The 14,556-nt window shown below is 41.8% G+C and overlaps 1 protein-coding gene across 1 annotated transcript; it reads left to right on the top strand.

Annotated features, from left to right (window-relative positions):
• Positions 1-593: 593 nt before the first annotated feature.
• LOC135508353 (diencephalon/mesencephalon homeobox protein 1-A-like) lies at positions 594-10,868 on the top strand. The gene is made up of 5 exons (XM_064928481.1): positions 594-790; positions 5,202-5,365; positions 5,585-5,780; positions 6,305-6,689; positions 8,525-10,868. The coding sequence occupies exons 2-5, from the start codon at positions 5,214-5,216 to the stop codon at positions 8,947-8,949; spliced, it is 1,158 nt and encodes a 385-aa protein (XP_064784553.1). The 5' UTR covers positions 594-790; positions 5,202-5,213; the 3' UTR covers positions 8,950-10,868.
• The last annotated feature ends 3,688 nt before the right edge of the window (positions 10,869-14,556 follow it).

Genomic DNA, 14,556 nt, shown 5'->3' on the forward strand with positions numbered 1-14,556 from the left:
TATACAAGTATTTAAAATATTAGAAAATAAGTATTCAATCTTATTTTAATTTAAGTTTAAATATAGTTTAACCGCGTTTTAATTCTGGATATGTCATCAATCTCCCAATTAAGGGCTACACAATATGAAAACAATTTATGTATTCACTGATATCAAAAATCTCTCAAAGGCAAGAAAAATATGAAATAGAATATTCATCATCTATTACAAACATCTTATATAGGCCTACTTATTTTGTACACTTGTTTTCCAGAATAAAAAGGAGTTGGTATTCTTCTTAGTCCATACATTTACTGAATGTTTATCAATTCAAACACAAATGCAAAAAAAACACAAGTAGACTGACATATGGGAATCTGCAGACATTATATTCTAAAGTTTATGATTTCGAATAGTGTAGGGTCATTGGCCAAGCGCCTGCTACTAGTGGGGGAGAAATAGTCTATTTCTTTGATTGACAGCTTCAAGGACCACTAGAATGCTTACATGACCTCACAGAGCACGCTTTAAAATCCCTCTTCAGCTCGTGGCCCGGTAGATGGCAGCTTCCTATGTTGAGCGCGAGACGCAGAGGATTCAGTCACGCGGAAAGTAGCAGAGTGCGCGTTTCACATAAGACAGAACTGTGGACTTGCAATCGTTCCTCCCAAATCGCATGAACAACACGAGAAAGGTGGACATTATAAACAAGGAGACATTGCTATAATAAGAATCCTAAGAAATCACTTTAGAACCGGGATACACTTCAGCATCAGAACATTCAAAGACAACTCGGCTGTGTTGGCGAGAGGTAGGAACTTTGTGGACATCTCTAAGACTGGGTCAAACTTGTAACTTGTTCATACATTGCTGGAAACAACAGTGTTGATACAAATATGTCGACAAAAGAATATATTGGTGCACACTCTATGCATACAATATACCTTATCGTAATTGCACGATATTATGTTTTACAAGAAGTCGTCGTTGTGCTAATATCGAGCGAGCATTTACAACTACAGTAATTATACTTTGGGTGCAGATCCGGCAAGACTCGAAGGAACAAAGTAGAACTGTATTGAATTCGTACAGATTCATGTACATTTTTGTTGAATTGAAATCTGATGCAGTAAAACTATCCAAAACATTTCTATATATATATATTTCTAAGTTACTTTTTTAAAATGTTTTACTAGCAATTGGCTCGGCTATTTCATGGATTGTGAGGTCATGCAAAAATGAATGGGAGTACTTGCAATTATTTCTATCTTAAAAAAACAAAACAAATCAATATGTAGATGTATATTGTTTTGTGGAAGCACTTAAGCGATTTCCAGCTAGGAATCATGAGGCAAGAACTTATTGTGCATGAGGCTTTCATGGCCTTATATTGCTTTTTTTAATAGCCAGAACAGCCACAATTTAGCATCATGTACACTTAGAAAAAAAGGTTCTGGTTAGAACCAAAATAGGTTATATTGCTTGCTTCGTATATGGCACCCCTAAAGGTTCTGTATAGAACACTCTTGTAGGGAGTTGTTCTTCACTGAACCAGCATTGGTTACATATAGGGTTCTATATATAACCTTAAGCGGTGAAATATATGAAGCAAGCATACAACCCGTTCTGGTTCTATGCATAATATTGTTTTTCTAAGACTGTAGGCCTCAATTATCTTTCATAATTCTTAACATTCAAACAAAGTGTATTTTCCACCCATCAGTTCAGATTGAATAAGTCCATGCAATTGTGTCAATATGAAATTGCAATGAAATGCTGGTTTAATCGTAAATGAACGAATAATATTTTGGTTTAGGCTGTTGTTAACCCGTGTCACCTCCTCCTCACGTGAAATTCGCCAATCAAACACTTGTCTCGCGGCCTTTGACAGTCTGGAATACAAAATATGTCTTACCCCACGGGCAGATTGTCGCTTGCCATACACGAGTCGCCTAGGGCCCAAGGGTTTTAAGTATAAACATTTTCCTAATTTAGTCAGATCATAGAGTTGCACTGTACATGCCAATTTACATAATGCCGTTTTAATAATCGAAGCAATGAGCAGCGCTGCCTGTGGCACTCAAACATACAGCCCGGAGCAAGGATAGGCGTATGAATAGACAACAATGGCAGCTAGACAGAATAAGCAGGCTTGTGTGGTAAATATGGTAGGCCTATCATAAAAGCGTAATGCTTATTATCAATATCAAAAAGGAAACACATGAAAAGCGTGAATGTAAAAATTACAATATAAGCCTATCACTAGTTTTCCTCTCTCTCCACGCACGCACACCACGCGCGCACACACGCAAGCTGTTGAACCGCACTGTACGTCCGTCCGTGTCACTGTTGATGATGAATGGAGGGCCTCGCAGTCGAAACCTATTTGCACTTCCATTAGACGGGGAGCCAAATGGGGATCAACATGCATATTTTACCCGCCGAGAAGCCATACATCTCAGCCAAAACGTTGCCCCGGGGCGATGGGATAAGAGGCCGCGAGAGAGGGGAAGGAGGAAAGCGGGCCCCATTCAACTGAAATACTTTGGGGAGCAAAGTAAATGTTTAGCGAAGCACCTTCTGTCCAGGCGAATTAAACTATTCCCTCTTGCCCTGTGATCACATTCATCAGGCACTGCAGTGACTTAATAGGTTGGGAATGGACACTACGGGCATAATTTACAAACCCACAGCTCCCATTTGCACACACAGACTGCTGCGAAATGGTTACCAGCTTCATGGTGCTATGTCTGATATTATTGCTCAAATGATTAGTTGTTGCAAAAACGTTTCAAAATGCAACGGGGAAAGGCAAATTCGTATTTATTAGGATGGAGTGTTTGATTTCAATTATTTAATTAGTAAAACAATTTCCATAGCTCAATGGAGATCTATATTTGAACTCAATCAAATATTGAAATACATTTTGTAATAACACAATGATCAATATTATTCATACTATAATTAGGGTATAACATTATAAAGTAATAATATAAATATAATCATAACTAATAATAATAATAACAACAACAGCAACAAATAATAGTTTATTATCAGGCCTATTCAATGTTGCGCAGGTTACAACTATAGCCTACAATTTATGGTCTTACTTTATCATAAATTAACATGATCATCGGATGAACTAATATTGGATTAAGTATTGTGAAGTGAATTAACTTCCAATAAAGGCTTACTTGTGAAACATGTTAGCAATTATATTTAACATTCAATTAAATACATCAATTTGATCCTTATCACAGACTGCATAAAGTGCAGCATCACGGTTTTCAGCATTTAATTATGTGTGGATGAAATTAATTCATGACTTAATTTGAATTACAACAGCTTCTTTAGCTTTGGGGCAAGACTTGAGGCAGTTAATTATGTTGTATAATGTTCTTATGTCAAATGTCAGATTTTTAACATGGGAAATAGACATTTCGAAAACGACAACCTTTTTGAATGACTGGAATTACCTCCCTTTTCATTCAGCCGAATTACGCATAGATGTATACATTTTTGGTTTATCTTCATCCAAAACATTCATATTAGAAACATTTTGTGCCCTGTAAACAATTGGTGAACTCTCTGTATCGCAGATGCCGAGTGGGCCAATGAACATAGGCCTAAAGGAGCACAGACACCGGTGAAGAACAAACTTTCTAGGCTACATCCCAGGCCTAGCACGTCACAATGCTATAGTGAGGCAATTTAAGACTAGGAACTCTCTCTAGCTTCCAAGTCCCCAGATGCCTGCCATGCATAGGAAGATTCATTTCTTGGACCTCTCTGTAACAGTCATCACTGCTCGAGCCTCCAAGATATCCGTTCTTGTCAACCATCTCGATACTAATACATATCTAATCGTGTCCTGAAGCGTTTCATTTAAAGCGGGGAAGGACCTAAAAAAAATGGAGGATGAGACAGTTGCCCTCGGAGACCTATATATAAGGCTTTGATTCCTTGTTGTTAAGTTATTCTGTCCAATAAACTCAAGGCTAGAATTTGGGTATTTTGGTTAGGCTAATGGTAACTTAATATAAACCAACTGTCCAACAAATGGTAGTTAAAATGGAATAGAGTGACTGATAAAATTCATAGGCTAACCAAAGGACATAATTCTAAAGCAAATGTATTGACAGAAGGTATTTCAATAGCCTATCATAACCGTTCAATATAGTCCTCTGTGCTTTCAGGTTACCATCCTCGCCCGGAACAAATCGTTTTACAGATCCTGGATCTTAATTTGAGCCAGTTTTATACAACAGGAAAATAATCCGGCAGCAACAGGAAAGGTGACTTATTATGTGATTATAATTCATGGACATTTTTTTAGGGATGGATACATTTTTCGTAAGGGAAAATCAAGTCTGAAATGTCAAAGTGGAAATTACAAACTTTAAAACCTGAAATAGACTACAAGTTTAAGATGTCCTGCATTGCAGGAAAGTTATCTTGCAACATGGTGATCAAATTAAGATCCTACATCTGTATTTCATTCCGAAAGCATTTGATCAACGCAATGATCTCTCAAAGCATGCAGCGCTTTCAAATGGGATTTGCACTTTTGCTGCGATCACCGGGAAATGAAGTGGTTTAATTAATTTATAAGGCATCCGTCACGCTCCATTAAGTGAACGAGTGATAATTACCCCAATTAAAATAATTTTGTATAATTAATGGCTTGAACCAAGCAATAATTGGATGTTAATGGATAACGTCCAGATATTAAAATCTGAGCCATGTCTTCCGTGGCGAAAGAAAATGTATGTGTATCGGATACAAATGACCACCAAGGAGATACACTTTCAAGGGACATACAAGATGATTGGGCCTAGTATATTACAAGCGCCAAACGACATTCACATTTTAACATGAACAAATTAAGCCATGGTTTATCAAGGATCAACCAACCAGATAACACGAAAGGTCTGCAACTTTTCACAAGGTGATCAAATTATGAAATACTGTATGCATAAATTGAACGTGCCCCACTGTCTACTCTAGGCCCCAACGACACACAGTATCAAAAATATCATAAAGAGTCAGATCATTTTAGCCAACAGTGCATTTAGACCGTTCATTACGCGCGTATCCAAAATGGGTAGGTTAACTCACACATACAATAGCATACGAACAGCCCGGACATCAGTCATTAGAGATAAACAAATGAAAACACGCAAGCAAATATTAACATGATTTATGTGTGTGTGTTACCACAGGTAGTGGACATCATGCAGCACTATGGAGTGAACGGCTACTCCCTCCACGCGATGAACTCCCTGAGCGCCATGTACAACCTGCACCAGCAGGCCGCGCAACAGGCGCAGCACGCGCCAGACTACCGACCTTCAGTGCACGCGCTCACCCTAGCTGAGAGACTTGCTGGTAATTGAGTCCAACAAGCATACTTTTACACACACACACACACACACACACACACACACACACACACACACACACACACACACACACACACACACACACACACACACACACACACACACACACACACCTTTCAATTCATTATAACTTTTTGGACATATTTCGCACTGCCCATTCCCCTATCCAATTAATTAAACTTGCCGTGTCTCTTCTCTTCCAACGGCTGCACATTTCAAGACATCATCCTCGAGGCTCGCTACGGGTCCCAGCATCGCAAACAGCGCCGAAGCCGCACCGCGTTCACCGCGCAGCAGCTTGAGGCCTTGGAGAAGACTTTCCAGAAGACCCACTACCCGGACGTGGTGATGCGCGAGCGCCTTGCCATGTGCACTAACCTCCCCGAGGCCCGCGTGCAGGTCAGTGGTGGTTCTAGACCATTTCAACTGGGGGGGCCAAGCTGGGGCCAGTTGTACTGTTAGAGGGGCCAGATACATTAGACCTTATTTGTTGTCATATCGTTTTCTTCACTGCATTGCAGGCATTAGCTGGCAAAAAACCATGTTCATAATCATTCAACAATTTATTTGCATTTTCTGTCTAATAACAGATGTAAAAAAAGAATGATAGCAAAAAGGGGGTCCAAAATTCAGAATACATAGTACCATAGTCTGAAATACACAATACTATTGGTATATATATAGGAAATATTTATTAATTGTATCTGATCAATCATAATTCCTGAAGCATCTTTAACATTGGGCAAGAAATGCCAGAAAAATTACTTCGGTCATTTAATTAATTTTTATTTTTATACAAGTTCTCAAAAGACAAATAGTAAAACACACATACACACAGAACACACCTTTATCAAGCATCTTTTTAATAATTACCAGGGAGCATGCTTCTAACCGTCTCCCAACCTGGCACATTTTAAAAACAGGTGTGGTTCAAGAACCGCAGGGCCAAGTTCCGCAAGAAACAGCGCAGCCTGCAGAAGGAGCAGCTCCAGAAACAGAAGGAGGCCAACGGAGAGGGAGGTGACAAGGAGGATTCTCCCACCACCATCACTCCAGAGAACCAGCTCCCCCCATCCTCCTCCTCTTCCTCCTTGGCGGTTGAGGGTCCGCCCTGTCCGTTGGTGTCAGAAATTAGCATGGAGTTAAATGTGACCTCGGCAGAACAGTCAGGCTGCGAGTCGGCCACTGAGGACAATGCCACGGATAAGGAGGAGGAGTCTAAGCCACAGAGGGAGGAGCTCAAGAGTGAGAGGGCGATGACGCCAGGCAATGTCTCTCCACCCTGCAAGCGGCTCAGTCCCAAACCTGGTAAGGACAAGGTCTTAAATTATGACTGGCACTTGTGCATCTCTAATATACATAGCTTCACTGGAGGGGGGGGGGGGCATTAGAAAACAGACAAAGTAAATCAAATTTAGAGGCATCCTTCAGGATAGTCAATTAAGAGTAAACATATGAAATGCTTACATTGTCGTACAACTTCAGTTCATTTCAGTCATAGTGGAAAATTAAGAGGAGGCACGACAGCTTTACTGGTTCTTAGTAAGTTGTACATAGGTCTGCCTCCCTGGCTGCCAGAGAAACTTAGTTTAAAGTCCTACGCCAGTCTCCTTTTCACCCGATTTAACACCTGATTTACTTAACAAAAGGCATATCTCAATAAGTGGTCCAGGTAACCTCAAGAAATGGTAAAAGTGGGGGGCCTTTCCTCTTTTGTTCGCTATTGCTTCTCAAGCAAGGGGGAAGGTCGATACATTACAATGTCACCATCGGACCAACTCCTTGAATTCCCTGCTCCTTGAAGTTTGCAGTTGTGTCTAAAAACAACAACACTATTTTGCCCTTTTGTGTGTGTACTTTACAGCAGGGGTATTCAACGGGGGGGGGGGGGGTCCACGGAGGTACCTACAGGGGGTCCGCAAAAATATATGTAAAAAAAAGTGCCACTTACATTTTCATTTCAATGTTTTTATGAATATCGCTAGCAACAACAGACAAAACCAATTTTGAAATATACCTACAATAGAAAAGAGGGGAATATCATCTTTCGAATGATGTCAACTTTGTTTCTCAAATATTGAGCAAATTACACTCATTGAAGCTAATTACACTCACTAGAGTATCTGACATAGGCATTGAAAAAGCACCTGTGAGAACCAGTTGTGGCAAGTGACACTGGCTGCTGGAAAGCTTTCCTGACTTGGACATACATTTTTGCCAACACATTGTGCTTGTTACGAAGCGAATTCACATTCTTTTTTAGTTGTATTGTTTGGCAATTTTTTTTGGTTCTATTGTTTGTATATCGTCATTTAAAATTTGTATGACTGTCCTGTATCAGTGTTGTGTTACTTGTCATGGTTTTTGTTGTGTACCCCAGGAAGAGTAGCTGCTGCTTCTGAAAAAGCTACTGGGGATCCACATAAACAAAACAACAAACAAATAAACCATTAAAAAAGAGCTGCTATTAAGCGAACAAGTGTTTGGAGTTGGGCTAGCACAATTATCGTATAATAATCGTCATAATGCATACATTTTAGAAGGGGGGATTCAACTTCATATTCAAGTAGATATAGTTTACCCAATAGCAGTTTTACATTTTTACATGAAGTGTTTAAAGTTAAGATTTTTACGAGCAGAATGGCACAGTTAGGGGGATAAACTTTATTTCCAAAAGTTTTAAGTGGACAAAACCATTCATTTTTTAAACGGGGGTGTCACCAAAGCTGTGTTGTATTCATTAGATATGTCTGTCAAAGATGAATTATAAAAAAATGACAATTATGTCAATAACTATTCCCATTTGCATATAAATTAATCATTAACCCAAATTCCATAATTGTCACATCCATAGTTTGGAGTTACTACCAAATCTATTCATGTTAAAATGTTGAGTATTTGTCCTTTCCATTATCATTCACTGGATGATAAGACAAGATATGTGGGAAAAAACATGTTTTCCTACATGATGGGGGTCTCTGGTTTGTATGGTGGGGGTCTCTGGGAAAGAAAAGGTAGAAAGAGCCCTGCTTTACTGCATTTATAATTGCGATATCACTTTTCAACTGGAAAAGTTCAATAAAAAAATCCTTGGAGGACATCTTTAATGTTCTTGACTCTTATCCGTTTTCTCCTTTACTCAGAATCCCCCATGGTCTCTCCGTCTGTGACGCCCTCGTCCATTGGTGTCAGTGGTGGCATCTCCCAGAGCCACTCGTACTCCTCCTCCCCGCTCAGCCTCTTCCGCCTGCAGGAGCAGTTCCGCCAGCACATGGCTGCCACCAACAACATGGTGCACTACCCTTCCTTCGACATGGGTACCCCCTCCTCCCTGCCCTACCTGGGCATGAACGTCAACATGTCCTCGGCACCTCTGGGCTCCCTGCCCTGCCAGTCATACTACCAGTCCCTGTCCCACCACGCGGCCCAGCAGGTGTGGAACAGTCCACTGCTCCAGGCCTCCGGAGGCCTCCCCAGCCACAACAGCAAGACCACCAGCATTGAGAACCTCCGGATGCGGGCCAAGCAGCACGCGGCCTCCCTGGGACTGGACACGCTGCCTAACTGAGCCAGGGGATCTGAGTGCGGCCTAGCCGGGGCATCAACCATCCCACCCATCCTATGTCTGTTATCTCCGTAGCCCTATAGGAAGCATACCCAGAGGGTTTCGGGACATTGGTAGCCAGAGTTTAGAAAAACAAAATTACATTATCTCACCCTGGACCGAGTTCTCTCCTGCTTCTTGCTTTAACAGTTGTCTAATTTCTGGGCTCCCCACACAGCAGATTGAAACTCAACAAAGCAACGCATAAAAAAAAATTACTTATTTGACCAACAACACCTGATGAGTTTAGGTTCTCTTTACTCTTCTGCTGCTTTTTGACTGTAACACCAGTGTTACACCATTGTGTACACCCTTATTCTATAGTAAGGAAATTGTGTTTCCGTAGCTAGGGCTGACAGTGAGGACTTTGTAAGCGCAGAATCAACAACCTCTGCATAATCAAAACAGTGGTCCCAAGTGAGAGCAGGTCTGCCGGAGCCATGGCCCAGTGAGACACGGGTGCCGGTCCACGTAGATGCAAACAGGAAAGTCTGAGCCTTTTGGGTAAAACACTGAGGCAAATCCTGTATGGAAATACAGCATTCAAACGGGAAATGGACTCTAAACCTGACATTGTGAACGACCAGGCAATACATAGGGTCTCCACAGCTGAGCGAATACACTTCCTTTAGGACTATTTACCTGTCTAGTGTTGCACTTGGTGAAAAAATACTTTGCTACGTAATGTTTACAGAATAGAGGCACTTTTAAGGGAATTTGAGTCTTCAAGGGGAAAAATACATCTGTGCTGGCGTTGGTGCCATTGAGAGACTACTTGTACCGTGGGACCACTAACAATTCAATTAGGCCTTGTATGTACATAGCACGTTCTACAAAAGGCAAGCACATACATAAATATAAACTCAAGCCATGTTCTCCTCAATTGCTTAATTAGAAGTTACTAATTTACCAGCTTCATGGCCAGTTTTAAACTACTTTGTATGGAGACTGGCTTGGTAATGAGAAAATGATTTCAGTGACTAAATGTGCAACGCTTTTAATTACATTTTGCTCTGGGCAGAGGGGAGGGAAGCATATGCAATTACAAACATGTATAGCATTTATGAGTCCCTTGTATCCAAAGCTCTGAACAAAAAAAAAACGGCCACAAAGGTAAGCAAACGATGTGTCTCAACTCAGTGTCCTGATGCACCGCAGAAAGAAGACGATACAACACAAGCAGATACACACCTGGAGAAATTAACCTGCATATTTCACGTTAACACCTATTTTCGCCATCTACCCCTTCTGATGTAACTTGGTAACAACATCCCTACACAAACTGAATAGGGGGTCCTTCAGGGCTGGGGGAGTAGTATACAGAACTTCCTATTGTACCAGGAAGTTACTCTTTAAGCGCTTGGAGGAGTGGCCAGTCTTTCAATTCTTGTCAATTGTGTGTCTGTGGTTCTCTGTGCTGAGATCCCATCAAGTCCATCCACTCTGACAATGTAAATGATTTCAATATGTAAATTAAGAAGAAGTTTATCTATTAATGTTTACTAGTAAGGCAAATGTAAAGGTTCTCATGTTGTAAATGTATCATAAACCGTCCCGAGTTGGGGATTCCTGTAGTTGTCAGTTGTAACATTGTAATCAATGGGCTCCCGCCATTTCCTTGCCGTCTCTTCCCTGGACTACCGAAGGTATACCGTCTGGTTGTCTATGTGTCTCCTCCAGTTGAGTTCCATTGTGGCTGTGATATTTAAAAGTTCAACTGTTTCTCTCCAGCTGTCTCTGTCATACTAATTGGTCCAGTGGTAGATTTAAAATGACGGAGAGAGTAATACATAGGCATTATTATTTTTTATCTTAACAATGTAGGTTCGAACAGTGATGTTGCAAAATAAACCCTAAAATAAAGCAATTCTTGGAGATCTTTATACACGAGGTTTCCTTCAACGTGTTTTGGTTCGCCTATGACAAAGCTAGCCACAGCTAACGATTAGCAAACAGTCTTCTTATTCTACTTTTGAACATAAACGACATAGTTGCCACTACAACGTTGAGTTTGTAATACAGCAAGAATGTTACATTAGATTGAACAATAAAGTTCAGGGGGGCATAGAAACGGTCAAAGACAGGCTAATATTAATATTGCAATAGGGCAAGACAGAGTGCAGTGTGGAAGGGAAATAAACATTTAGAGGACGAGCGAGAATGTGGGAAACAAGGGTGACGGATAACAAGAGAAAAAAGACAGAAAATATATATACACGGGAGAATGGCAAAATTACACACAGAGAGAGAGAGAGAGAGTTGAGAGAGAGAGAGAGAGACAAGGTAATCTGGAAGAAATAAAAAGCACGTGGGGGCATAAGCCATCCCCGATGAATAAGCAGCCCATTATCCTGAAGAATGACGGCCCGGGGCGGTGATTATGCTGCTATTGTATCTTAAACAGCGTGGTTTGTCAAAATGCATAAGACACCCCCACCCCCACACACACACACAAACAATACACGACACACACACAGTCTAGCCTCTGGTAGAGTTCTAGGTTAGGATCACTGCCATCCTCCCCACCACCACGTTCTCTGCTTTGCCTTGCTTTGCCTACTAAACTGTAATGCCGAGAGCCTGGGCTGTGACATTGTTCAACTGCTAATTGATTTGGCCTCGTTAGATAAATCCTCCCTCCCGGTGGAAATACAACAAAAAAACAATGTACACAGAGGTATCACCTACTGTAACGGTGTATTTCTCTGTTGTTACAGACAAACACTACCTTTAAAGGGGACACGTGGGACGACAACACAGATTAGCATTGTGAACGTGAACGTAACACCTAACCTCAAACTTGCTGTGTTTTATTACATCGTATGTGCTCTATTCCAAGGGCATCCATGCTACAACACTGACATGGTTCTAGATACGTAAAGCCGAATGTCCTTGTTATTCAGGTTAGCAATTTCACCCCTGGGATTTTAAACCAGCAAACACTAGTAAGTGGTCTTTATCACAGCCCCAAACACAGAAATGCATGGACACACATACACACACAGGTGCCTGAGGGCCCAACGGGATTGATGTGGTGTAGATTGAAATGCCGTAGGGTCAAATGTTCAGCCCTTGATGCAGGATAAGGTGCTCTTCTCTATAACATCCAGAGGAAAGTCTGCACATTGCCCAAATAGCCTACCTCACAATCCCAACAATATCCCTAAAAATGTATCTAGGTGGAATAAACCTCTATACCATAGCACACTGGATCATTGAGTTGAGATCTCCTCTCATCACCAGTAACACAAACAATAGGACTCTTATCCAGTCAAAATGCTGTTCCGAGGTCTTTTTCATTTCGTATCTGTGGTCCTAAAGGAGGGTCAAATCAGAAAACATAAAGTTGACCATCATGCTGGTTCAAACAGGACAAGTGCGTACATACTGCCTGTTTGGAGTGAGTATTTGGGTTCTGCTTTATTTTACAGTCCTGGCCCACATCACTAAGGATCTATCATGATCCATACACACCAACACAGTTGTGAAGAGGGCATGACAACGCCTCTTCCACCTCAGGAGGCTGAAAAGACTTGGCATGGGCCCTCATACCCCCCCTTTTTTTGGACAGCTGCACCAACGAGCGCATCTTGACTGGCTGCATCACCGCTTGGCATGGGAACTGCTTGGCATCCGACTGCAGGGCATTACAGTGGGTAGTGCTTAGGGCCAAGTACATCACTGGGGCCGAGCTCCCGGCCATCCAGGACCTCTAGACCAGGCCGTGTCAGAGGAAGGCCCAAATAATTGTCAAAAGACTCCAGCCACCCAAGACAAACTGTTCTCTCTGCTACCACACGACAAGCGGTATCGATGCACCAAGTCTGGATCCAAGAGGACTCTGAACAGCTTCTACCCCCAAGCCATAAAACTGCAAAATAGTTAGTCTGTGAAGCTACAGTATCTATTTAACTATCTGCATTGACCATTTTTGGACTCATCACACACACTGCTGCTACTGTTTATCAACGGTCACTTCATTCCTAGTTACAGTGCCTTGCGAAAGTATTCGGCCCTCTTGAACTTTGCGAACTTTTGCAACATTTCAGGCTTCAAACATAAAGATATAAAACTGTATTTTATTGTGAAGAATCAACAACAAGTGGGACACAATCATGAAGTGGAACGACATTTATTGGATATTTCAAACTTTTTTAACAAATCAAAAACTGAAAAATTGGGCGTGCAAAATTATTCAGCCCCCTTAAGTTAATACTTTGTAGCGCCACATTTGCTGCGATTACAGCTGTAAGTCGCTTGGGGTATGTCTTTTATATCTTTATGTTTGAAGCCTGAAATGTGGCAAAAGATCGCAAAGTTCAAGGGGGCCGAATACTTTCGCAAGGCACTGTATATGTACATGCACTATGCATGCTTGTGTGTGTGTGTATGTGAACACCCCTTCAAAATTAGTGGATTTGGCTTTTTCAGTCACACCCGTTGCTGACAGGTCTCAAAATAAAATCGAGCACATAGCCATGCAATGTCCATATGCAGACATTGGCAGTAGAATGGCCTTAATGAAGGTGACTTTCAACATGGCACCGTCATAGGATGCCACCTTTCCAACAAGTCAGTTCGTCAAATGTCTGCCCTTCTAGAGCTGTTCCAGTCAACCGTAAGTGCTTTTATTGGGAAGTGGAAACATCTAGGAGCAACAACAGCTTATCCGCGAAGTGGTCAGCCACACAAGCGCACAGAACGTAGCACGTAAAAATCATCTGTCCTCAGTTGCAACACTCACTACCGAGTTCTAAACTGCCTCTGGAAGCAACGTCAGTACAATAACTGTTTGTCGGGAGCTTCATGACATGGGTTTCCGTGGCCGAGCAGCCGCACACAAGCCTAAGATCACAATGCCAAGCGTCGCCATTGGACTCTGGAGTGATGAATCACACTTCACCATCTGGCAGTCCAACTGACAAATCTGGGTTTGGAGGATGCCAGGAGAACACTACCTGTCCAAATGCATAGTGCCAACTGTAAAGTTTGGTGGAGGAGGATCTAGTTTCCTTAGTTCCAGTAAAGGGACATCTTAATGCTACAGCATATAATGACATTATAGACAATTCTGTGCTTCCAACTTTATAGCAACAGTTTTGGGAAGGCCCTTTACAAAGCAAGGTCCATACACACATGGTTTGTAGAGATCGGTGTGGAAGAACTTGACTGGCCTGCACTGAGCCCTGACCTCAACACCATCGAACATCTTTGGGACGCAAACTGCGAGCCAGGCCTAATCGCCCAACATAATGCTCTTGTGGCTGAATGGAAGAAAGTCCCCACAGCAATGTTCCAACATCTAGTGGAAAGCCTTCCCAGAAGACTGGAGGCTGTTATAGCAGCAATGTTCCAACATCTAGTGGAAAGCCTTCCCAGAAGAGTGGAGGCTGTTATAGCAGCAATGTTCCAACATCTAGTGGAAAGCCTTCCCAGAAGAGTGGAGGCTGTTATAGCGGCAATGTTCCAACATCTAGTGGAAAGCCTTCCCAGAAGAGTGGAGGCTGTTATAGCAGCAATGTTCCAACATCTAGTGGAAAGCCTTCCCAGAAGACTGGAGGCTGTTATAGC

Source organism: Oncorhynchus masou, chromosome 3 (assembly GCF_036934945.1).
Source record: "Oncorhynchus masou masou isolate Uvic2021 chromosome 3, UVic_Omas_1.1, whole genome shotgun sequence".
Lineage (NCBI taxonomy): Eukaryota > Metazoa > Chordata > Actinopteri > Salmoniformes > Salmonidae > Oncorhynchus > Oncorhynchus masou.

What these genes read in the sequence shown, in the direction of transcription:
- LOC135508353 (XM_064928481.1), top strand. Translation starts at nt 5,214, where the DNA reads ATGCAGCACTATGGAGTGAACGGCTACTCCCTCCACGCGATGAACTCC. An exon ending in ACCCTAGCTGAGAGACTTGC is followed by an intron (nt 5,366 to 5,584) that starts TGGTAATTGAGT and finishes CTTCTCTTCCAA; the next exon opens with CGGCTGCACATTTCAAGACA. An exon ending in GCGGCTCAGTCCCAAACCTG is followed by an intron (nt 6,690 to 8,524) that starts GTAAGGACAAGG and finishes TCCTTTACTCAG; the next exon opens with AATCCCCCATGGTCTCTCCG.